Raw genomic sequence first — 23,383 nt, 5'->3', positions numbered from 1 at the left:
TATGCAGAGTGATTATTGGTACGTCGACACTATGGTTGAATAGTGACTTGTTGGTGTATTATTAAGCTTGCATGCAAGTGATCACTGACACAACAGTGAAACTGCTCGTGGTTAGTACTTTGTCGAATTTTGCTATTTGCAATTTTGTCTTGGGTGAATAGTGAGCTGGTAAATGATTTACTTTGCTAAGTGTATGATGGCCACTTGTTTTTCAGTGGCTTTTACAGAATGTTTCACATGTCTTTGGTCTTGCAAATGGATCTTACGCATATTGGTAGTTTACCCACCTGGTGCTTTGACTGTTTGGTTCTGATTTTATTGGATGTTGAGATGTTGTATTCAAAGACTCAAAGTTAGAGTCATCATCGTCTTGTATTTTTACTGTAACTGAGCTGCTTTAGCAGACAACTATTAAGCTAAATCTTCAAGCTGTGCTGCTTTATTTGAGGTAGATGACTTTGAAGACTTAGTAATTCCTTTGAGTGAGGATGATGGAGAGATATTTGAAGGTGACTATGTTAAGATTACTATTTATGGCTAAATGGGAAATTCAGAGAGAACTTTATCAATGATTCTTTGTTGGTTGAATTTATCCCACCATTTAATTGACCTTACCTTGTAAACTTCTCTATCATTGATTTCATGCCCTATTGCAAAATCCATGGAAATTTATACTTGGCCTTGAAAATTAAAGTAGAGGGAGCTTGATATCAATTTTGTCTCTGTTATAACTTGATTAAAAATGGTTGACTTTCTGCGTTGGCATCTTTGGAAGGGTACTAGCTGTTGGACCATGAATCGACCACCATTTAGGAAACCAAGCTAGGAATATTAGCTTGAATTTTTTGTCCAAATATGAAGAACCATGAGTGATTGAAATCCTCTGTTTGATGGAGGAAGATGTTGGACCAAGTATCAATGTAATCATAAGAATTATATTTGATGTTGTTAATTGAGTATGAAGTGGTTTATACTTATACATGGGGATCCTCCATTCTGACTGTGTGATGATTTTTTCGATATAGAGTGAATGATAAAGGATTTTATTCTAGTATGTTTGGCTTATGATTGGTTTGAGGGTTATTGCTTTTGTTTCAAATTGAATATTCTTGTAAAACCCTAGAGTTCTTAATGAATCTTTGGGTTGGTAATAGAAGTTTGGAGGAAACCAATGTTAGGCTAGTTTTTCAGGTGATGGTTCTTTATTGAGATTGGACGGGATACTAAAAAGATATTTACTGGGAGATTTATATATATATATATATATGGAGATGTTTGGGCATAATTTATTGGTTGGGATGATGACTCTTTTACTGGAGTTGTAAAAGGATGATATTGGCTGACTAAAGCTGACTGATAATTTGGTCTGAAACTTCCTAAGGTGGAACATAAGGGAGTGAAACTATTTACTGTGGTACTAGGTGAATAAGGAACAATGTTTGATTCTTGTTTTACTAGGTTGAGTGAAGCTGGGAGCCTCTTCTAATTAGGTTTTTCCCTAACATGATTTCCCTGCTTAAATTCTCTAGTTAAGAAATTAGGAATGCAATTTGACTTCCTTTTAAATATTCGATTTCAAAATATAAAAAAAAATGCTTAATATGTCTCGCCACCTTGCAAAAATTTGTCTTGATGCATTGTTTTGAATATCTTTTTCTAAAACATGCTTTGTGCTTTTAATAGTACTATTATGCATATCCAAATTCCAAGATGATTTATTAAACCAATTTCTTTTAGTAAGAGTCGATTGCAAAAGCGCAAAGTATGTGTTAGAAAAAGATGTTTAAAACATTGCATCAAAACAGATTTTTGCAAGATGGCAAGCCATATTAAGCATTTTTTATTTCAAAATCGAAAATTTGAAAGGAAGTCAAAATTGCATTCCTGTTTTCTTAGCCAGAGAATTTCTATAGGAAAAGAATGTACAAGGAAAAAACTGATCAAAGGAGACTCTCAGCCTCACTTAACCTAGATAAAGTTCATCCAACCAGTAAAACAAGAATCAAACCTTGTTTCTTATTCAGCGAGTACCAAAGTAAATAGGTTCACTCCCTAAATTTCCACCTTAAGAAGTTCCAGACCAAATTACTAGTCAGCTTTAGTAAACCAGTATGATCCTTTTACAACTCTAGTAAAAGCTTCATCATCCCAGTAGGTAAATTATGCCCAAAAATCTTCATATACAAGAAAATCTCCCAGTGAAGATCTTTCAAGTATCTCGTCTAACCTCAGTAAGAACCATTACCTAAAAAACTAACCAAACATTAGTTTCCTCCAAACTCCATTACCAACCCAAAGATTCATTCAAAACTATAGGGCTTTACAAGAGTATTCTATCTGAAACATAATCAATAACCATCAAAGTAATCACAAGCTATACAAACGAGGATAAAATCCTTTTCATTCACTCTATATCGGAAAAATCATCACAGAGTTAGAATGAGGAATCCTTGTGTATAAGTATAAACCACTTCATACTCAATTGCCAAACATCCAATATAATTATTATGATTATATTGATGTTTGGTCCAACATCTTCCTCCATGAAACAGAGGATATCAATCACTTGTGGTTCATCAATTTTGGCAAAAAATTCAAACGAATATTTTCAACTTGGTTTCCTAAATGGTGGTTCATTCATGGTTCACCAACTAGTCTTCTTCCAGAGACGCTAATGCAGAAAGTCAGCCATTTTCAGTCAAGCTATAATAGAGGCAAAATCAATATCAAGATCCCTTTGCTTATAATTTTCATGGCTAAGTATAAAGTTCCATGGATTTTGATATGGGGTTATGAAGTCAACAACAGAGAAGTTTACAGTAGTAAGGTCAGTTAAATGGTAGGATAAATTCAACCAACAAATAATCATTGATTAAGTTCTCGCTAAATTTCCGATTTAGCTACAAGTAGTAATCCCAACACAGTCACTTTCAAATATCTCACCATCCTCCTCACTCAAAGGAATTACCAAGTCATCAAAGTCATCTGCCTGAAAAGACGAAGCAGCACAACTTGAAGATTTAGCTCAATAGTTGCTTGTTGAAGTAGCTCAGTCAGTAAAAAATAGAAGGCGATGATGACTCTAAGTCTGAGTCTTCGAATGCATTATCTTAGCTTTTAATAAAATCAAAACCAAACAATCAAAGCACTAGGTGGGCAGACTACTAAGATGCGCAATATCCATTTGCATGATCAAAGCCATGTGAAACATTTAGGTTAAGCCACTAAAAAACAAGTGCCATCATTCACCAGCTCACGATTCATCCAAGACAAAATTTTAACAGTAAATTCGACAAAAAACTATTCATGAACAGTTCGCCGTTGTGTCAATGATCACTCGCATGCAAGCTTAACAGTACACCAACAAGACACTATTCATCCACAGTGTCGACGTACCAATAATCACTTTGCATGTGATGTGAACAATGGAACTCTAACGATCACTGTGCACATATGGTTAAACAGTCATCCAGCCCGTGCTCCTACAGTCTTTTGGCAATCTTTCATGCCTCTTTCTCTAGTTTATAAAAGGAAGGCTCTGAAGCCTAAGTCAGCAGGTTAATTCCAAGTTTACTTTCTCAGTTTAAGTATTTCTCTAAGTTCCTCTTATATCCGGAGAATTTTGTAAACACATTTTATTTCTACAAGTCAGAAGGATGTTTCCAGCTTCACATTTTAGTAATCTATATCAGTTGTCTATAAGTTTTTCAAAGTAAATTACAAATTCTACTGTCAGTAAGACCTCATGAGGTTTATCGAGTTTTCACCAAATCCCCTCACATTTGAGACATTATACAAACATACCCCTCAGTTTTAATTCTATTTTATATAACCCCTTCAGTCAAAATTTTGCTTATAATTATATAAAAATTTAAAAATCATTAAACACTTAAAAAAAGACAAGAAGAAGACCATTGGACGAACATAGATTAAGAAAAAAAATTAACTATTACTTTGAAAATAATGCTTCTTTAAAATAAAGATGATGACAAAGCAGTGAACAATGCAACTTAATTCTGGAGGAGATAATGTTTTTTTTTTTTTTCATTATTAGGGTTTAGAAAGAGGATTTGGGATTGCCTGATCCCAATGGACCAAAAACTCCAGCAAATTGAGCGAAAAAAAAAAAAAAAAAAAAAAGCAAATTGAGTTATCGGCGGCAGAAAAAAAAAAAACCATGGACCAGAATTTGGGTGTTGAAAATTTGCAACTGAGGAATAAGAAAGAGATGATCTTCCTCTTCGAAGAATTTAATTATTACTTTGAAAATAATATTTTACTGAGAAATAGACGACAATCTATTCAATCGTGTTCCATTTCTATCGCACTGTGGGAATTGGATTGGTTCATTAGAGTTTTTTGTTTGGAAGAAGCAAGAAGTTTGGAGTGGTTTTAAGAGACATTACCCATTACCAGGAATGCCGATGTGTCACCCACATATGAGGGACTAATTTTTTTCTAAATTATTATTGCTAATCTCGATTTTGTTTGTGTAAAATTATACTTATTTTACACATGGTTAGAGATGGAGAGATCCTTTTTTTGGTTTGTTCAAAGTTTGAATGGATGGTGGTGATGGAGAAAGGAGAAGATGGGGTGGGACGGGAAAAAGAAGATGAACACCTTCTTTTTTTAACAAAATATTATTTTAAAGTAATAATTAAAATTTCTTTTCTTAATTTGTTTTTTGTCCACATAGTCTTCTTCGTATCCTTCTTTAAGTGTTAAATGATTGATAAATTTTTTCTATAATTATAAAGTTTTTTTTATTAGTTTCAAGTAATTAATAAGGGTGAATTAGTAAATTTATAAGCAAAATTTTGACTTAAGGGGTTATACGAAAGGGATTAAAACCTGAAAGAGTGTTTGTGTAATGTCTCAAACGTGAAAGAGTTTTGTAAAAACTCAATAAATCTTAAGAGATGTTAGCGCAATTAACCCTAATTATTTTGCTTTCATTATTTTCAATACAATGAATAATATTTGTCTTGAGATTTGTGTTAACAAGGTAAATACAGATCCAAATTTCTACCAATTATTCATAGTCATCTTTAACACACACACACACACACACACACACACACATATATATATATATATAAAGTTTAATTGATTGTGAAATATATTAAGATATAAACGATTAAAGAATATTTACCATTCAAAAATTATAATCGGAAATGTTCATTCTTTTATCATCGTCTAATGATCATGTATGCAAAAAATGATTTAATTTGGAAATCTTTTAGTCATTCATATGCATAAAACAAATGGACGGTTTATCAAGTATGCTACTTGTTATCAAAACTGTTGATTAGTTTAACACATATGGATAACTAAAAGATCTCTGGATCGAATGGTCTTTTGCATGTATAATCTTTAGATGATAAAGAGAATGAATGATTTTGATTATAATGTTCAAACAGTAAATATTCGGTAATAAAAAATAAGAGGACAAGTGGATTTTCCATGAAGGAAACACAAGCATTACCCTTAGAATTTTCTACATTTCGATCTAGTTATTCTAGCTAATACTTATGGGTGGAACAAATTTTCTTTTCTCTGTATTTCAACCAAGCTCCTTTTAGCTTGGTACTTTTGGAATTACTATCTGATCCTAATGAAATAATTAATAATTAATCTAATAAACATATATACTCCACCTATCATAATGTGAATCACTAATGAAATAATTAATAATTATTGAGTGACAAGTGCTGAGTTGGATTACTATCTGATCCTAATGAAATAAATAATCATTGACTGACAAGTGCTGACTTGAATTACTATCTGATCCTAATGAAATAATTAATAATTAATCTAATAAACATATATACTCCACCTATCATAATGTGAATCACTAATGTTATCTACAACGGTAACCTAGGCAAAGCTCTTGTAATTCGTGTGTTAAAGCATTTACATTGTACTCACTATTGAGGTCTTATATTTGAATATTCACTCTCTTTCAGTATTGTTTGTATACTATTTAAGATATATTATCAACCTTCTCACTATCTTCTGGTTTTACCTTTTTGATTTTTCTCATCTTGCAACGTTGTTTGATGATGCGAGTAATTTACTTTCTAGACCACCTTTTAAAGATCCACACTAAGCTAAAAATTAACCAAATAAAAAACCGTTTAACCATTCGATTAAAGTTGTCCATGTTTAGTGTTTTAGTAAGAAACATCGTTCATTTATTGAATAACCGGATGACCAAATGATTTTAGATTTAGTTAATTTTTTGTAAAGATGGTCTTTTAAGGCAACCTGGAAAATAAACCGTTCGAATTATCATATAATATTGCAAGATAAGAAAGACTTTAAAAAGTCAAATAAGAAGATTATTACCAGCCCTCTTTACTATTTATAATAGGGAGCTTTCATGAAAGGAAAAGGAAAAGAAAAATGAAAAGGAAAAGGAAAGGGAAAATGAGTTTTTCAAAGATATCAGATCAAAGGAAAAGGAAAGGACTAAAACACAGTTTACCCATGCATGTATAAACTTACTTGTTCTTCCAACTCGAAAAACGTGTTGCGGAGCACCCAATCAGCTTTATCAACATTGGAGAACTGACTCACAACCATGTTATTGACAGCCGGGTAAGACCCAATATCATAGAAAAATGATGGCATGTCCCAAGGCTCTAGTGGCGGCAACCCAGGAACCAAAATTTGAGACTGATCACTGAGAGGAAGTTTGAGCAGTCCTCTGTGGACACGGTAGTAAATGTTCCCAACAGCACAAGAGTGAGTGAAGAAAACAGCCCCAACTATTCCAATTTTTTGGCAACATCCAAAGGCCAAGGCATGAACGAATCATAGACAATACAATCAACTGGGCAGTCTGTAGTTGAAAGCCTCTCGAGCAGGTTAGGGTTTGTGAACCAACTTGCCAAAAGCGATCCAGATAGGCCTCTACACTTTGTGTGTGGGCACTCCCGCCTTGATCATAACCATCAGAAATGGTCTCCAAGGCAAAGAAACTAGACTCCGATGATGACGATTTGTGCATTAATTTGTTGTAGGCGAAAAGGGACAAGGAGTGTCTGCCCTCCCACTTCTGGTGCCCTCCTGTTTGTGTAGTTACGGATTAAACCACGTCAACATTTTATATTACTATTCATTTTTATCTTGTTATCTCTATAAAAAAAAAACAATATAAAATGTTGACGTGACTTAATCATGACTCACATAAAATAGGAGAGTACCGAAAATAAGAGGGCAGACGATCCTTGTCCGGCAAAAAGGGTAGTGACGAGAGTGACTTTGACTCCTTTGCGATGTAAATGCTTGGAGAAATGAAGCACGGGATTAATGTGGAGACCAAGAAGTGAACTTTGCAGCCTGATGATCTCTGTATTTTCTCCATTCAAGCACTTAATTTCTGGAAGATTATGGGTTTGGCCAGTTCAGCTCTGAATCTCTGGAGTTTGGTTATTGAGTGTCAGTTCACTCAGTTTATGCGGTGGTTCCATAATTGTGGCCAACTTTAGTCCTGGAGATGTACGAACATTCCAGACAGCAATAATGGAATGGGGCAGTGCCACTGTCAATTCCACACATTTTCTTACACTAGTGGATTGAGAATTATATGAAGGCATTTCACTTTTGCTTTATTACAGTGGTCTCGTTTCCTTTGTAATCTCATTGATTACTTTGATCTACTTTAAGCCTCTCTGTTTCTCTTCCTTTGCACATGTCATTTTTCATTCTCTTTATTCTCTCTGTTCTGCTCAATGGCAGAGCCAACATGGGGTCGATTGATTTTCTTGATTCCAACAGCTTCAAAAACTCTATGTATATTTATTTGTATATAAGGCTCACTAAATTACAATATCCTTCTCCTACTTCTTCTAGTTTCTTCTACAATATTTGTCTTCCTTTTCTCTCTTATTGTATGAAATACTTTAGTTGAAAAGTCCTTTACAGTCTTTAACATTACTTCATAGTATCTTGCATTCAACCTCGACAAGCTTCTATAAATAATAGTAGTTATTGACGTATGTTGGCATAAACTTTCTGTATATATTGATAGGAATTGGCAGGTGCCTACCAGATACTTGACGAAATGGCTCGATAAATTTTTTTTAATATTATGACCCATTATTTGAAAATCCTAATTACTCCACTGGTTGTGCTTTTTCTTTTTCATATCTTCTTAATCCGCCACTCTATTGTTTTGCATGTTACAAATCTACAACAAATCTTGTAAATTTGGTTACATTTGTGGCTTTTTTTTTTTTTCTGTGGTTAAAATATATGGGTTTATGTTGAACTAGAAGGATTTGAGAAAAAATAATATAACAATTGGGTTTGTACCGGGAACCGGTAAAATCGGAACCGTTAAAAATAACGGTTTTATAAATAATTTTAATAAAAATCAAATCAAACCAACCCGCTAATAAACTTCAATTTCGGTTCCGGTTTTAAGAGTAAACCAAACCGTGTCCACCACTACTAGTAGTATTGCAGTTTGTAAATTACGTACAATTACACTATGTTTGGATGAGGGAAATAAACATGGAATTTTGGTAAAAGTCAGAATTTATAAATTAACAGGCACCAATTCTCTTGTTTGGATACATAAGCATAGAAATTTAGAATTTCCGCATAGAAAAAAAACTTGGAATTTGGGACCTCCAAATCCCAAGTTCAAATTCCATGTAAATAGGTGTCATTTCTCAATTTCTATGATTGAGAGTTTAAAAATAACAAATTCTGTATTCAATTCCATTGTTCATTTAGGTTAACCAAACAAGAAAATTTACAAATTCTAGAAAATAAAATCTCATCATTTCAATTTCCGTCATTTTTAAATTCCCTAGTAATCTTAAATTTCTTCACCCAAACATAGTGTTAAGGTTATATCGATACATCGGTCAGACTATGGAGTAATATAAGAAAAATAGAACGTCATGACAGATTTCTGAAAAGGAATATGCTAAGAAGATTATCTTTTAAATCAAATTTTGTAAATCACATGATGTTTATAAAAGAAGACCAATCTCAACAACCACATCATATTATTTATAAAATGTGGTTTGAAAAAATAATTTATCTAACGCTACTCTTTGACAAAAACTAGACCCTGAAATTCTATCCGATGGTTTAAAAGGAAACTTAGTTGCCCGAACTTTTGATAAATATTTGCGTTTTCATCAACTTTCTAGTTAAACATTTGAGACTAGTAAACTCAAGAAGAAGAAGAGAATCTTCTCCCTTCCGAAAAAGTGAGTATCCTATCCAACAATTCCAACCAGTAAACTCAAATATTTCACCCGTCAAATTTTTTATTAAAAAAATAAAGAAATTGCTAAAAATAACATATTTTCTTAATCTTCTGATTGAAATAGGACAAACCAAATATGCACACGACATGCACAACAATTGGACATAAATAGGGTTTTTCCTACACCTTGAAAGACCTAATTGCCCTCCCATTTAAATGGGTTACCCAAAAATTCTAACCCTCATTTCTCATTTTGTAGAGAGAGAAACATCCAGTACTTCTACACCCACAAATATCTTTATGGGCTTCAATATTATTTGATACTGACCGAGCTGGGCATGCAGCTCCTTTGTGTTAACGTTGGAAGCCGAGCACATGGGCTTCCTCCATGAAGGTGATGGTAGGATGGTAGTTGGGTTTTTAAAAGGGCGCCCTCCACAGTCACATCTCTCATCTCTCTCTCTCTCTCTCTCTCTCTCTCCTCTCTTATTATTTTTCTTAGGACTTGTCCTATAGATGCATTGGGTCATTTTCTAAAATTCGAGTTTCTTAGTACTTGTCTTATTGATGCAATGAGTCATTTTCTGCAATTTGAGTGTTGCGGCAAAAATTGAAGCTTTCAATTTTTTAATTTGGGATTTTTGTTTTTAATGTGAGAAATTAGGGTTATTTGGAACGTGTATCAGTTTTGTTGTAGACGTGTACCGTACAATTAACGGTGTTGGGGATATATAGGGGCCTAGATTATGGAATCCCATAAAGATTTGTAGTTTACAAATCTTTGACCTAAACCTAGATTCTGGAAATCCTATTAAAAATCATATCTTTCTAGTCACATGCACACGATATGCACATGGTATACTCACAGATCTGAGCCAACCCAAAAACCTAGAGCTCACAGCTCTCTCTTCAAAATCAGAAAAATGACATCATCACCTGTGAGTTTGCACATTTTATATGTGGGTATTTTCGTCATTTCACTTTTATGCATGGTGTGCATGGTCGGTTTGTTCTATTTCAATTCTAAGATTAATAAAATGGGTCACTTTTTGCAACTTCCCAAAAAATAACAGCAGTCTGTCAAACTTTTGATGCAACGAATTAAGTTCAACTATTCTAAAGTTTAAATTGAAGCTTCCACTTTAGCTCGAGATACGATTGTGAAGCAAAAGGAGGCGAGTGGGTCTATGTTCACAACAACATATGGATTCTAAATAACTCAAGTGTAACTCTAAAATTTAAACCCAACAAAATTTTATGTGAAACTGAATCTTATACATCTGGAAGCATTTCTCGTGGTAGCTTGAGTTTCATTTTGTTTATTAGTAGGTTTTTTTGCAAAACCAATAATAAAACCACAAAACGAATCTCATCTCTACTTTCCAGCTCTTGAAAAATATCTTCTATTGTGACCTATTTTCTCTGAAGGGTACGTCAAAGAAGAGAGAGAATTGAGGAATTTCAGGATATGTATTTCCCTTTGCATTTTCCTTTATTTATAGTAAACCATAAGGAGAGAAACTTACTCTCCAAGTAGTACAAACCCTAATAGGAAAGAATCACTAGCATAAAAAGTAAACCAAATGTACCCAGGATTTATACAATCATACATGTGCTATAATTTATATTATAACACCCCATCTTGAGTGTGTAAATACTCAAGTAGTTGTCACATCAGATTTCATGGATGATATAGAAGTAGTTGATGAAGTCATCTCGTCTAGTCAGCACATTGTGTGAGTACAAGTATCAAAACAAACCAAAGGAATGCATTCAAGGTAAAACTCACAAAACCTCGTTGTGGTAAAAATCCAAAGTAGGCAAAACCCATTGTCTAAGGAGAAAATGAGAACTTGCATCAAGTGAAAACTAAACATCTTTGAGATGCAAGTAGAACACACAAGGGTGTGAACTAGGGGTGGGCACGGCCGAGCTAGGCTGGGCCCAAATTTGGAATGATCGGACATGACCCGCTTAAAAAGGAAATGGGACGGGTCGGATCGGGCTGAACTAGGCCAGGTCGGATAGGGAAGATGCTCGTCCCAAAATTCCCTTTGTTGCAAGACAAAAAGAAGCACAAAATTGATGTTGTCCCTCTCCTAGTTGTTCTGACGAACCAATCATGGCCGAGGAGCCAATACCTCATTTGTAACATGTTGAGACCGACATTTGAGACTAAGAGGTTACCTCCCAGCTTGTAATCTTAAACTCCCTTATCTCTAAGCACTATTTTCTTCAAAAAGTCTATAGGCTAAAGCATAAATCTAACAAATGAAGGACAGAGGCAATCATACCAACACTCGTCGAGATGGCTGAGCATTGTTATTTACATTTTAGGCCAGCTCAAAGACCTTCAAATGTAGATAACCTTTATCGGCCATTCAAAATGGGAATCACCTAAATTATTGGGCCTAAACATTAAGTTCTCTAGACATCACCGATAACTTCTGGCTACCGAGAGTTATTTCTACCTCTTGGCGTGTTATGGTGTTTGGTGCAGTGAAAACATGATGGTCATGTGCCAATTCTACGCCAGTAGGCACAATTACCTGATTTGCAAATATCTAATTTACAGATGCCTGATTTTTAGATGATTTCCTTATCATTGTTTTTTTTTTCTTAACATAGTTATAGTTATCCTATCACTGGTCCTACTAGAAGTGCCAAAATTTTGTTCCTAAAAATGACAAAGCCTATGTGGGGCGTAGGCTGAGTAATTATGAACCAACTACGTCATTCTTGTGAATGCAGGCATGCCAACTCGTGACCGAGTAGAATACATGTGGTGATAGTAATGTTGAATGCGCTGTTGACTTCAGAACTTGAACGATTATGGCCGAGAAAGGAACATGCCTTGGCCTTGGGTTCTAGAACCTGAAGAGAATGTTGCCTAGATTACTGAAAAGTTCAGGATATCCTACACTAGTTTAGTTACCTCGACTATATTCGTGAGAATATAGATGTGCTGAATCAGTATCAGCTGTAGGGATACAAGTATTCAGTGGAGATTAGCATTTTTATGGTGAATGTGGTTAGCTGTCAGAATTCTGAAGTGCAAATGCACTTGAGAGTAACCAATCATAAAAGACTTCAACTCATTGGGAAGCTAATGAAGTAACCTCTTTCAATGAAAAAGTTATAAACTATTCACCGATTGAGACTTAGATAGATAGGCAACCTATTGTACTTTTATGCGTAAGTGGAAGCGAATTTTAACAAAGTACCAAATATGAAAGTCATAATCAAAAGTGAAGAAACAAATATCTCAAATAAAAACATAAGAGATTAACATGGTTCGGCGTAGCCTACATTCACGGGTGAAGAACATCAAGGATTTCACTAAACAAATGGAGATTACAACATAGTGTTTAACTCTCACAACCCAAATTCCACAAATTATAAACCCTAAACCAAACATGTAAAGAACCCAAAACAAATGGAGTAGCCTCTCTCAAATTGCTTTCTAACTCTCAAATTGACTCTGACCAAATTTCCAAACTAATAAGCCATGAATTTGCCACACACTCATTACTCCTAATGATGTTGGCCCACAAAATAAACTAATCCTAAGGTCCTATTTATAGTGTATATGACATAGGTTACAACGAGAATCCTAATCCTAATTGGATGTAAACCTAAATCCTAATCAAATAGGTAATTCACAAAATCTCTCCACCAAGCAAGGAATCCAACCCAGAAGTCAAATCCAAACCCAAATAGGACACCAAACGCAATAGTTAACACAAACCTAATTTCTGCATCATTCTAATTTTGAGTCGTATATCACAACACAACCAACCAGAAGCAGTGTTGTTAATTTAAATTATAAATGCTCATTGAACACTTGATTCCACGGCTCCAGTGATGTTAGTTCAAACTGAAGATGTCGTCGGTTATCGATACAATGTTGTTAGTTCAAACAGAAGATGCGTTGTCAGGATTGATTAGGATAGTTAATGTTTGTCTCAAAAACGTGATAAGGGTTTCGCGTAGAGCATTTGAGTTGTTTGTTGAGTTAAAAGAGGCTTCAATGTTGCAGAGCCTCTTCTATTTATAGGTAAGGCTTCCTTGATAAATAAGCATGTCAAGGTAAAGTCCTCATAAGACTGTGTTTGCTCGGCATTTGCCTAAACATTCCTTTTATCCCCTCTCAGCAGAAACTTCATCTTACATCTAGCCTCGGCCTCTTTGACTCTAACTAGGACTCTGAATCTAGTTCTATTATGAGATTCATCCATCTTTATTTGATCACGTAGGCATTCTGATCCCTGGGATAATTCATATTTATCCAAGGCTTATTTTGATCCTTGGCAATTTCAGTTCGTATAGGACTCAACCAACCAACCCCCATACTTAATATTTTCATGGTCCTACCATCACGAGGACTCGGTTAAACTGATCTTCATAGGCTAAAAGCCCATTAGCCTGAAGGATATTTACTACGTAGAGAACCATGGTCCTTGGGTTAACCCATCTCGACCCAAACTATTGTTTCAGGACCAAATAACTGCATATTTAGTTTTTTGGAAACTACCAAACTGATAAAGTAGTAAAATGTTATAACGTCCATTACAGGAGAATATGTCTCCTCATAATCAATCCTAGGGCGTTGAAAGAAGCCGTACCCCACAAGGTGTATCTTATATCGCACTATTTCATTCTTCTTATTACGCTTCTTATGAAAACCCACTTGTAGCCAACTTGCTTCACATGTAGAGGTGTAGGAACTATGTTCCAAACACCTTGTGTTTCCAGTTTGACCAAGTTTTTCTATGTCAATATTCATCAACCGAACATGGTTCAATGTCATTGCTCAACATTATATATGTAGCTACTGTGTATCAAATATATCATCGACTATCATCTCATTAAAATTGAAAACTCATCCAAGCTAGCATAATGGATTGAAATCCCACGATTCTCGAGAGGCGGATTCATCTTTTCTAGAACACTATAATCTAAAATAACCTCATGTGTTGAATGGTTGAGCAGGCGATGGTCTTATTTACACTAGTTTCATTAGTTTGGGTTGTGTGCTTCCTCTTTTGGGGTTATGGGGTCGAAGCAGATGATTGGCTAGCCATAGTATACTAGGATATGAGGTCAACCATCCTTCAGTGACAGCTCATCCTTCAAGGGCGATGTTTCAATGTACATGATATACATCTATCTTTCCAGACTCATTTCATTTGCAGCTGGTATATGTGATCTAGTCACTTTTGCTAGATTATTAAAAGCATTTGGCATGCTCTAAGAAACGCTCTGTAGATCTAAAATATGTTGTACTTCAATTTTAGACTGGGTAATGCAGGGATCTAAATGAGACATAGTAGGGTTACTCTGAGACAATTCATGGTGTTCTTCAGGAACTTTAATGTTCTTATCTCCCCCTAATGACGGGAAGATTGTCTCATCGAAGTGACAATTCGCAAAATATGGGGTGAAGAGATCTATCAAGGGCTCTAAATAGTGAATAATTGATGGTAATCATAACTGACATAGATTTCCATTCTTCTCTGATGACCTATTTTGGTGTGCAGTGGCGACGCTATTAGCTCATAAACTATGCACCCAAATACAAGTAAGTGCGAGATGTCAGGCAGATACCATTAACAAACGGTTCCAGTGAATAAGGTTATGCAGTAATAGGTCTTAGATGAACCAAGATAGCTCCGTGCAAAATTGCATAGCCCTAAGTAGATTCCGGAAGCTTAGTGTGCATGACCAAAAATTGAGCGATGAATTGAAAGTGCTTTATGAACGCTTCTGATAAGCCATTTTGGATGTGAACATAGGATACATGAGGTTCAACTTCAATTCCAACTAACATGCAGTAATCATCGAAAATTTACGACGTAAACACTCCAGCATTATCCAGTCAAATCGACTTAATCAAATAATCATGGTGGTGAGCTCTAAGCTTAATAATTTGTGCCAGAAGTTCTGCAAATGCAGTGTAGGCAGTAGATAAACATGTGATCATCATGTCGATGCATTAACCAACATAAAAAAGTAACGAAATGGTCCACATGGTGGTTGGATAGGTCCACAAATGTCCCCTTAAATCCACTGAAGAAAAGTTAGGGTCCTTTCGAACTTTGTCTAAAGATGGGCAAGTAATAAACTTACCCAAAGAACAAGCTTTGCAATAGGCATTGCCAGGGATGATGTGCTTACTTTGCCTAAGCGGACGCCAGTGTGTAGCATTGAGGATACGGACACATCATCATGGTTCCTAGATGTCCAAAATGATCATGCCAAAGCATGTTTTCCAATGCAAGCCTATGTGACTGGCCCTCAGAGGCATGAATGGTTGTGACATACAACTCATTCCAAATGTGCTCCATCTTCTCATATATATGCTTCTTGGCATATTCATATGAAGTGATGCAAAGGAATTCACCTCCATTATTTTCAGTGGTTTCAGCGTGATAATTATTATCCTGAATATCTTTAAAGCTCAAAAGCATTCTTTTGGAAAGAGGTGAGTAAAGTGCCTCTTTAATGGTTAATTCAGACCATCGAACAACATTATACATGGATGGGCTTGAAAGGGTTGTCAGAGGTGAACTTTTAGGTATGAAGTTAGTAAAATAGTGACACTTGTGTGAGATGGTGTGCGTGGTTGTACTATCTACTAGACAACTAACTACCCCACAATCACTTACCTAGAAATAAATTAATTGAATTGGCCACATGTATAAGGAAATTTAAATTTCGAGTTCCACTCATTCAATTAATCATTCGAGAAATATCCATATAGTAATTATCCAAAATAATACAAAACAAAACACCAACAAATAATCCAAATACATAGAAAATTGTTCGGAAAGTTAAACAAAACAAACAAAAATAAAAAAAAAAAAAAAAAAATCAAGGGGAGTTCAACCATTAGGGGAACTCATCCACATGTTGGCCATATCTAAAAGTTCTAATCTTCCATCAATTCAAATGCCTCTTGAAAGTCAGAAATATCCAAAGTGGTATATTCGGGATTATCCACTTGAACAAAGTTAGTCTCCATGGCTTTATGACTTGAATGATACTCTGCAACAAGTCGAGCTCGATGAACTACAAACCAATAGTCCTTTAAACCACAACAGTGACATATATTTGCTTATATAGTAGCACGTGCTTTGCTTTTATTCTTGAAGTTTGAAGCCTTTGGAGCCATTGAATCGCGTTTTGTGGCCGAATTTCCTCCCTTGGGTTGACTTTTGTTATGTCAACCTTCGGCCTGGGGCTTGGGGTTGGAACCCTTCCCAAGGCCTCGATGCTTGTTGCGTCCTTGTGGGCCTCGAGATGTGTTGCCATGTGTTTCGAGCATGGCGCTTGAGTTAGTAAGTCTAGCTTGATGATTCTTCATCAACAGTTGGTTTTGTTTCTCAGCAAGGAGTAAGACATTATGCCTTATATTGTTGCTGCAGACAATATTGGTGGCATAGAAGGTTGAATAAGTCTTCTTCAAGAGATCTTGTTATGTCAAGTCCTCTTTAAGAACTTGAGGAGTTATGTCATTCGAAAAACTTCATAATTGTATTTATTCACAGATTTAAAGTCTTGGAAGCATAAATGCTGCCAGTTGTGTCTTGATTTAGGAAAAAATATATCTTTTTGATGATCAAAATGCTCTTCTAGAACGAGCCATAAAGCTATTGGATCCTTCTCACCGAGATACTCAGTCTGCATCGCGTCATGCATATGTCTTTAGATGAAGATCATGGTAGTGACTTTTTTAGCTGTGCTAACCGGGTTATCCCTGCTTTCTTGGTAGCCCTAAGACTCTTTGTAATGAGGTGGAGTTCATGTCTTAAACCCACTTCAGGAAAACAAACAATTTTTTTAGCTTTGCCAACCAGGTTATTCATCTCGGGTTCCTAATTCATGCAAACAAACGCATATACAGAAGGCAATATATGTATAAAGCAATTGTAAATAAATTAGATTAAATTCAATGGATTAACAAAACCCAGGCCCAATTATTGGGTTAAGAAAGGAAAAGTGAAAGCGAAGTCCCAATAAATGTGTGTTTCCGTCGAGAAAACAAAGAGCAGCACAGTGGTGCGGTGGTTTCCGATCAAACTTGGTCGGGGTTTCAACAGGACGGGATTCCAAACCATTGAGGAATGAGAAAACACTCAAACTGCAGTGAGATTTCGTAGGAAACCTCGAGGTATCTTGCCGGGACGACTTCCAGTCGTCGAAGACAACCACAAGACGCTTGATGATTGTCAAGGGAGAATGGTTTCACCAGTTTCTGATGAGTGGCAGCAGCGAGGTGCGCTGCAAGCCAAACCAGGGGGCAGCCTGACGTCTGGACGAAGGAGACTCCAGAAAACGACGTCGTTTTCGGACCTATGGTTTAGAACAATCTCAACGGCTCTACACGAGGCGACTTAACTGACACGACTTCAGGCCTATGGTTGTGGAGCGGTAGCTCAACTCGGCGTGTGCTGACTGTAACACGATTTTCACAATTTTTTCTGCTTTTTCGTTTCTTATTCACACATATACAATTCACCGCTTATACAGTAATAATAATATAATTGCGAGCAATTAATTGCGTAAAATATATAATTCGCTAATCGAAAATTACAGTTCACCGCTTATACAGTAATAATAATATAATTGCGAGCAATTAATTGCGTAAAATATATAATTCGCTAATCGAAAATTACAGTTCATGCTTAATGGTGAATAGTTTGCTCAATCATGCTGAAAAAATATTGACGAGACTATTTTAGATCTTGGATTGCGATCTAGCAAATTGTTTTGTTGTAAAATTTCTTATAACAACATCAAGAGCGTGTTGATAACATATTATGACCTATTTTTTCTACAAGTTGCATAGAGAGAGAAGTATGGAATTTCATAGATATGTATTCTCCTTTGCACCCGTACCTTTATTTATAAAAAAACTATGAGATAAAAACACTTACTCTCAAAGTAATACAAATCCTAATAAAATAAAATCACTAATATAAAAAGTAAATCAAACCTACGAAGAATTTACGCAATCCCACGTGTGGTTGAATTGATATCACAACATATTCTACATTCTAAGAAATACATTTGAATGAGCAACGAAAAATCCCCTATAGCTTCAGCATAATTTAGTCGCATAACATCAATTTCACTTCAGAACGAGCAAAATTCAACGGCGGTGAGACTTGAATTGACCAAAGAATTTTTCTCATTCACTTTTTTTTTTTTCAAGTGAGGCGAAAAGAATTCCACTTCCCTTCCTACAGTCACTCTAATGACCGAGCTTACGCTTGCGATTTAATTTCGCTATCCGTTCCCTCCTTTCTTCTTCTTCTATCTTCCTAGCCTCCTCTTCGTCCTCCTTTCTTGCGATTAGTGCACTGCAACATCGCAACAAAACAGAAAGGCTCATACACGACCATGTACATTGTATATTTGACAAAAGTACAATTAGAGTTTTTTTTTTTTTTTTTTTAACAAACGATATTATCTACACCAAGGAAGAGAGGGTGGGCTTAACCTCACAATGGACTAGCAATAATGTGATTCAAGTTCACCTTTGACGAGAATCGAACCTAAAACTTCTTACTTACAAGTGAAGAAAAATACCACTAGACCTAGTACTAAATGACAAGTACAATTAGTGTTAAGGAACCACATAATGCATATGATATTTTACGGAAATGAAAATGGAAAATTAAGTATCATGAAATTAAGGGAAACACCCTACTTACCTTCGTCTCTCCTCCCTCATAATATCCTCAAAGTTTGCCTCCATATCACTATCATCGTCGTCACTAGCATATCTTTCTGGTTGACTGCAAGCATTTCAGATTGATCATTATAATTTGCAGATTAATAATTAGTACAATAAATCACAGTTAACCACCAAAACTCCAAACAAAGATGATAATTCTTGTAATGGCCAACACCAGGCAACTTTCAATCACTGATATTACAAATTCAATCCATAATTTCCAATTTCTTAGCGTCAGGCATGTCACCAAGCTAAAAACCCTCAAGCTTCAATTTTGAATATATTCAACGTAACAAATGAAATATAAACAAACATTTTTGGTGGGCATTTAGCTTGTACATCGTTAATCATGAATTCATCAAAAAGAGCTAAACTGCATCCAGCAAACTAATGTCATTTCAGCAAGACTCAATTTTGAAATCAACCTCAATAGAACCATGTAAAAATTAAAAGAAAATGAATTAAAAAAAAAAAAATTTACTCACCGAAATAATTTTCTGATCTCACTTCTAAAATCCAGATCCGGGTCATCATCATCAGGGTGCCGTCTCATAGGCTTCTTTTTGGGAGGACGCTCTTGAGACACAGAATGTGATGAGATTTGCCTTTGCATTTGTGGCTTGTTTACGTGCTAAATTCCATGAAAGGAAACATATATTATGCACTTACAGAAAAAATAGAGAAGTAGGTCTCTGGAAAATTACCATTCAAAGGAAAGAAAATATGTAGCAGATGGTGGGATTTATACCTGAGGTCTTGACAATCCTGATGACTCTTTCAGTAACACTTTGGGCTTATTAGGTTCTCGTACTTCTTTTTTTTGTTGCAACTGCTGCCTTGGAATGGATGACTGCAACTTCGAAGGAGGTGGTCTGGGCACACCAGACATGGGATTCTTCAGACCTGGTGTAGAAGCTTTCCTCTCAGTCGTTGAAGCAGGCATCTTAGACGGCAATCTTTTTGTCTCTAGAGGCCGGCCAGGGCCATTTCCACTGTTACTACCAAGCTGTTTTCTAGAGCCCATTGATGTTGCATCAGGTCGTCTACTGGAAGAACTCAACTTATTGGGCCCCACTTTAGAATGCATCTGTCCGTTCATAGATACTGGTTTCCTTTCATCACGACGGCCAGGTACATCTCTACCATTATTTGCCGAAGGCACATGTCTACCATTATTTGCCGAAGGCACATGTCTACCATTATTTGCCGAAGGTACATGTCTACCATTATTTGCTGAAGGCAATTTACTACTTGTCGCCATTTGACTAGACCGCACCCCTTTAACATCAGCAAAAAACCTGTATAAGTTCCTCAATGAAAATAGAATGTTCAATGACCCATAAATTAAGACCCAGATAAGAGGTAGTAGATAGCAACACACCAGAATTTGGAACAGAGGCATTTTGAGGGGGGCGATCCTTTGCAGAAGCAGGGGGCTCTGCATTGTCAGAATATAAAAAAGAGTAATCTCTCGTATCCTTAATCTTTTGTACTTTAGTCTTAGCCTGCACCTTCCAGAAATTCCATTAGCACAAAATAAGGCAGCTAGAAGACTAATTCAGAGGTAAAACACCAACAAAAACAATTTGCTCCAAGTACCTCATTAATGACTTTGGGATTCTGATCATATGATCCAGATTTCGATCCAGCAGAGGTTGAACCAGAGCTCTTCTTTTTCTGCAGAGGCAAGTGAGATCATCAAACTAATGCACTACAACACAGGAAGAATGCTTCAAATTTCTCAATGCATAAACAGTAATATTGCATGAACAAACTTATAGACATGTTTTTGTGTTTAAAAAAAAAAAAAAAAAAGCAACAAAATATTTATCTGCATCAAGATTTTAGGCATGTATAAAATATTTGTAAACATTTGCATGATCATAAAATAGAGTTCCAAGAAAATATTTTTGTGGTGCATAAAAAGGAGCAGCTACAAGCAAGGTTGAAGATTAAACAAGATAAGCAGCAAGAACAAATCAGGCATGCCAAATAAGTCACAAAGTTTTAAGATATAAACCCATATAGTGTATCTGGAAACAGGATCCCTGACCCTCACCAAGAAGCGAGTCATCAGTAACCCTTTCATCAAATTTAAAAGTAGAACCAAGGAAAAGAGGAGGAAAGTAGAAGCAACTCCAAAATGGTTCGAGCACAATGTTGTAAATTACACCACATGCAAAGCTGAATAAATACATGTCAAATCCATGTCTTTGAACAAACTAAAAGTTCCCCCAACTTTCCACAAATAACAAGATACAACAAACACAAAGATTACAGGGCCAAAACTATCTCATAATTATTTTGGGATTGGGACAGCATAACTGGGCTCATATATGTGTAAAGCGTAGACCAAATGTATATGACAGCTAGCCAAAAAGTCAATGTGAGCAAGTAATGTTATGAATCTTATGAGCTCTATCAAAAAGGGGGAGTAATAATACACACATGGACAGAGTTGGTTGCGCTAGACGTCAGGTGCTGGATTTCTAACGACTTTCTTTCTTGAATCACTCTCTCAGCAATAACTGGTTGAGATGGGCCAAAGAAAGATCCAAAACTGCAGAATAAGCAGGGAAACAATTTAAAATTAATTTTAAAACTTCAGCTTACCAGTTAGCAGTATAATGTCCACAGAAAAACTATGAAATAAATCATCTGCCTGACAACCTCGTCACAAAAAAAGAATACAAGGAACTGCAAATAAAGCAAGGGTAGCAACTCTTCAGAATGTATCCTCATTGTCTCTACATTACTTTCAAGGTGTGATATCCCTGGGAAAAAAAATGGCCTGTCCTAGAAATTGCAGCTATAAAACACATATCGTTACAGGTTCTGGTAGAATGTAAGCCCATCAATACATTACAAAACTATTTTAGTTGCATCAGTTACTGCTTCCCTACAACTTCAGATAATAAGGCCAAATAGTGTTCATAAAATAGACATTGGTTACTTACAATAAGGAAGTATTGAACATAGTACTAGAAACAAACAGAACCGCGTCCTTTATCTTACACTGAGCATGGATTTTCCACGAAGAAAAAATGGCAGTTATACAGTAGTTACTCACTTGTCATTGGGGAGCTTCTTCTTTTTATCACTGGAGTTGGCCAAAGAAGAACCAGTTTCCTCCTTCTTCAGCTTCTTTCGTACTTGTTCTTTGATGCGTTCTCTAAACTCAAGGTATTTCAATGCTTCCTTGGTAGGCTTTGGATCTTCCTCTTCAGACTCTTCACCATCCTCTTCATCCTCATAGTCCTCATATTCATTGCCTGACTGACCATATTCCTATGCAAAAACAACAGTCGAAAAATTGTCAAACTAATTTCTACAAAAAAAATATTAGAGTATCAAGATAAAAAATTTACATACAAATAATAAGTAGACCGATGAAGATTGGGTATTTGCTTACATCTCTATCATATCCGCGCATTTCCCTTTCGAAATAAACAATTACGTACCTGAAAATCACCACACACAAAAAAACCCTAATTTTGATTATGCTGAACAATTACGAATAGATAAAATCACACCAAAAAAAAATCCCTAATTTTTATTATCCTGGACTGAAAGAACTGCGCAAAATCTGCAATTTTCCTCAAATCAAACAATTACAAACAAAACCCCTCTAGGCTCAGCTCGATTCCATGGATTTGGCATTGCATTTGTGCCCTAATTTTCAAATTGGCCAATCAAATGCCGATTCCACAGTCTGAATGCATAAATTTCATTCCGTAAACTATTCGAATCCCAAATTTCTATAAACTGAAAAATAAGAACCAAACTACTCACCTGAAATTCCCTTCAACCAAAACGCCGATCGCAAATCTTGAGAACTCTGAAATCGAAGATGATCTGTGCGAAGCCGCTAAAAGTGCGATTCCGATTCCTCTGCTTCAAGCCCTAAATATCGAAAACCAAGTTCAATGGAGGACAAATGGATAAGATGCGATCAGAATTCCAGAAGAGAGAACCTGCAAAGCCCTAATTTGTATAGCTATGGGGGGTTCGACCGGTTACTGTAAAGGGAGAGTCGCATTTTTGGTTAAATACATTTCATCAGTAAGTATATATTATTCGAAAATGGAAATTTAGATGCTATATCGATCATTCTAGTTCCTTCCAAATGGTTACCCAATTTCACCCCTTTTTTTTTTTTTTTTTTTTTTTTCTTTCATTTATTTTCATTTTTTCCTTCTCAATTTTATATTTTCAAGTCAAGTTTTTTGTCTTTGGCAAAATCTACTGTTTTGCAAGAAAATATGTGTGGCCATAGAATTTGACTAACACATGCCCACACACCGTGTGAATATTTTTAATTTTTGTTTTTAAAATGGAATGAGAGAGAAACAGAGATGATGTGGGAGTGGGGAGGAGAGGGAGACAGGTTTTTTTTATTTAATTTTTTA

The 23,383-nt window shown here is 35.7% G+C and overlaps 1 protein-coding gene and 1 pseudogene across 2 annotated transcripts; both read right to left on the bottom strand.

Moving 5' to 3' along the window:
* Positions 1–1,593: 1,593 nt before the first annotated feature.
* On the bottom strand, positions 1,594–7,107 carry LOC125476223 (annotated as a pseudogene).
* An 11,007-nt stretch (positions 7,108–18,114) lies between these two features.
* On the bottom strand, positions 18,115–22,910 carry LOC103947641 (protein SPT2 homolog). 2 transcript variants are annotated; one of them, XM_048582007.1, is made up of 10 exons: positions 22,767–22,910; positions 22,387–22,435; positions 22,045–22,262; positions 21,423–21,534; positions 20,574–20,651; positions 20,356–20,485; positions 19,723–20,252; positions 19,460–19,605; positions 18,952–19,035; positions 18,115–18,597 (listed from the first exon to the last, which is right to left on the bottom strand). In XM_048582007.1, the coding sequence occupies exons 2-10, from the start codon at positions 22,405–22,407 to the stop codon at positions 18,489–18,491; spliced, it is 1,428 nt and encodes a 475-aa protein (XP_048437964.1). In that variant the 5' UTR covers positions 22,408–22,435; positions 22,767–22,910; the 3' UTR covers positions 18,115–18,488. The 2 variants fall into 2 exon arrangements, with proteins under 2 accessions (XP_048437964.1, XP_048437965.1); XM_048582008.1 differs by having other exon boundaries at positions 20,356–20,479.
* Between the last annotated feature and the right edge of the window lie 473 nt (positions 22,911–23,383).

This window comes from the organism of the source record quoted next, unplaced genomic scaffold, assembly GCF_019419815.1.
Source record: "Pyrus x bretschneideri cultivar Hongxiangsu unplaced genomic scaffold, Pyrus_bretschneideri_v1 Contig18, whole genome shotgun sequence".
Taxonomy (NCBI): domain Eukaryota; kingdom Viridiplantae; phylum Streptophyta; class Magnoliopsida; order Rosales; family Rosaceae; genus Pyrus; species Pyrus x bretschneideri.
The sequence above is the reverse complement of the archived record's forward strand: the minus strand, read 5'-3'. Positions and strand labels throughout refer to the sequence as shown.

Coding starts and splice junctions, on each gene's coding strand:
- LOC103947641 (XM_048582007.1), bottom strand. CDS start 22,407: ATGCGCGGATATGATAGAGAT. Junction 20,486..20,573: donor ATCCCAAAGTCATTAATGAG/GTACTTGGAGCA, acceptor AATTTCTGGAAG/GTGCAGGCTAAGACTAAAGT. Junction 20,253..20,355: donor TGCCTCTGTTCCAAATTCTG/GTGTGTTGCTAT, acceptor CTGATGTTAAAG/GGGTGCGGTCTAGTCAAATG.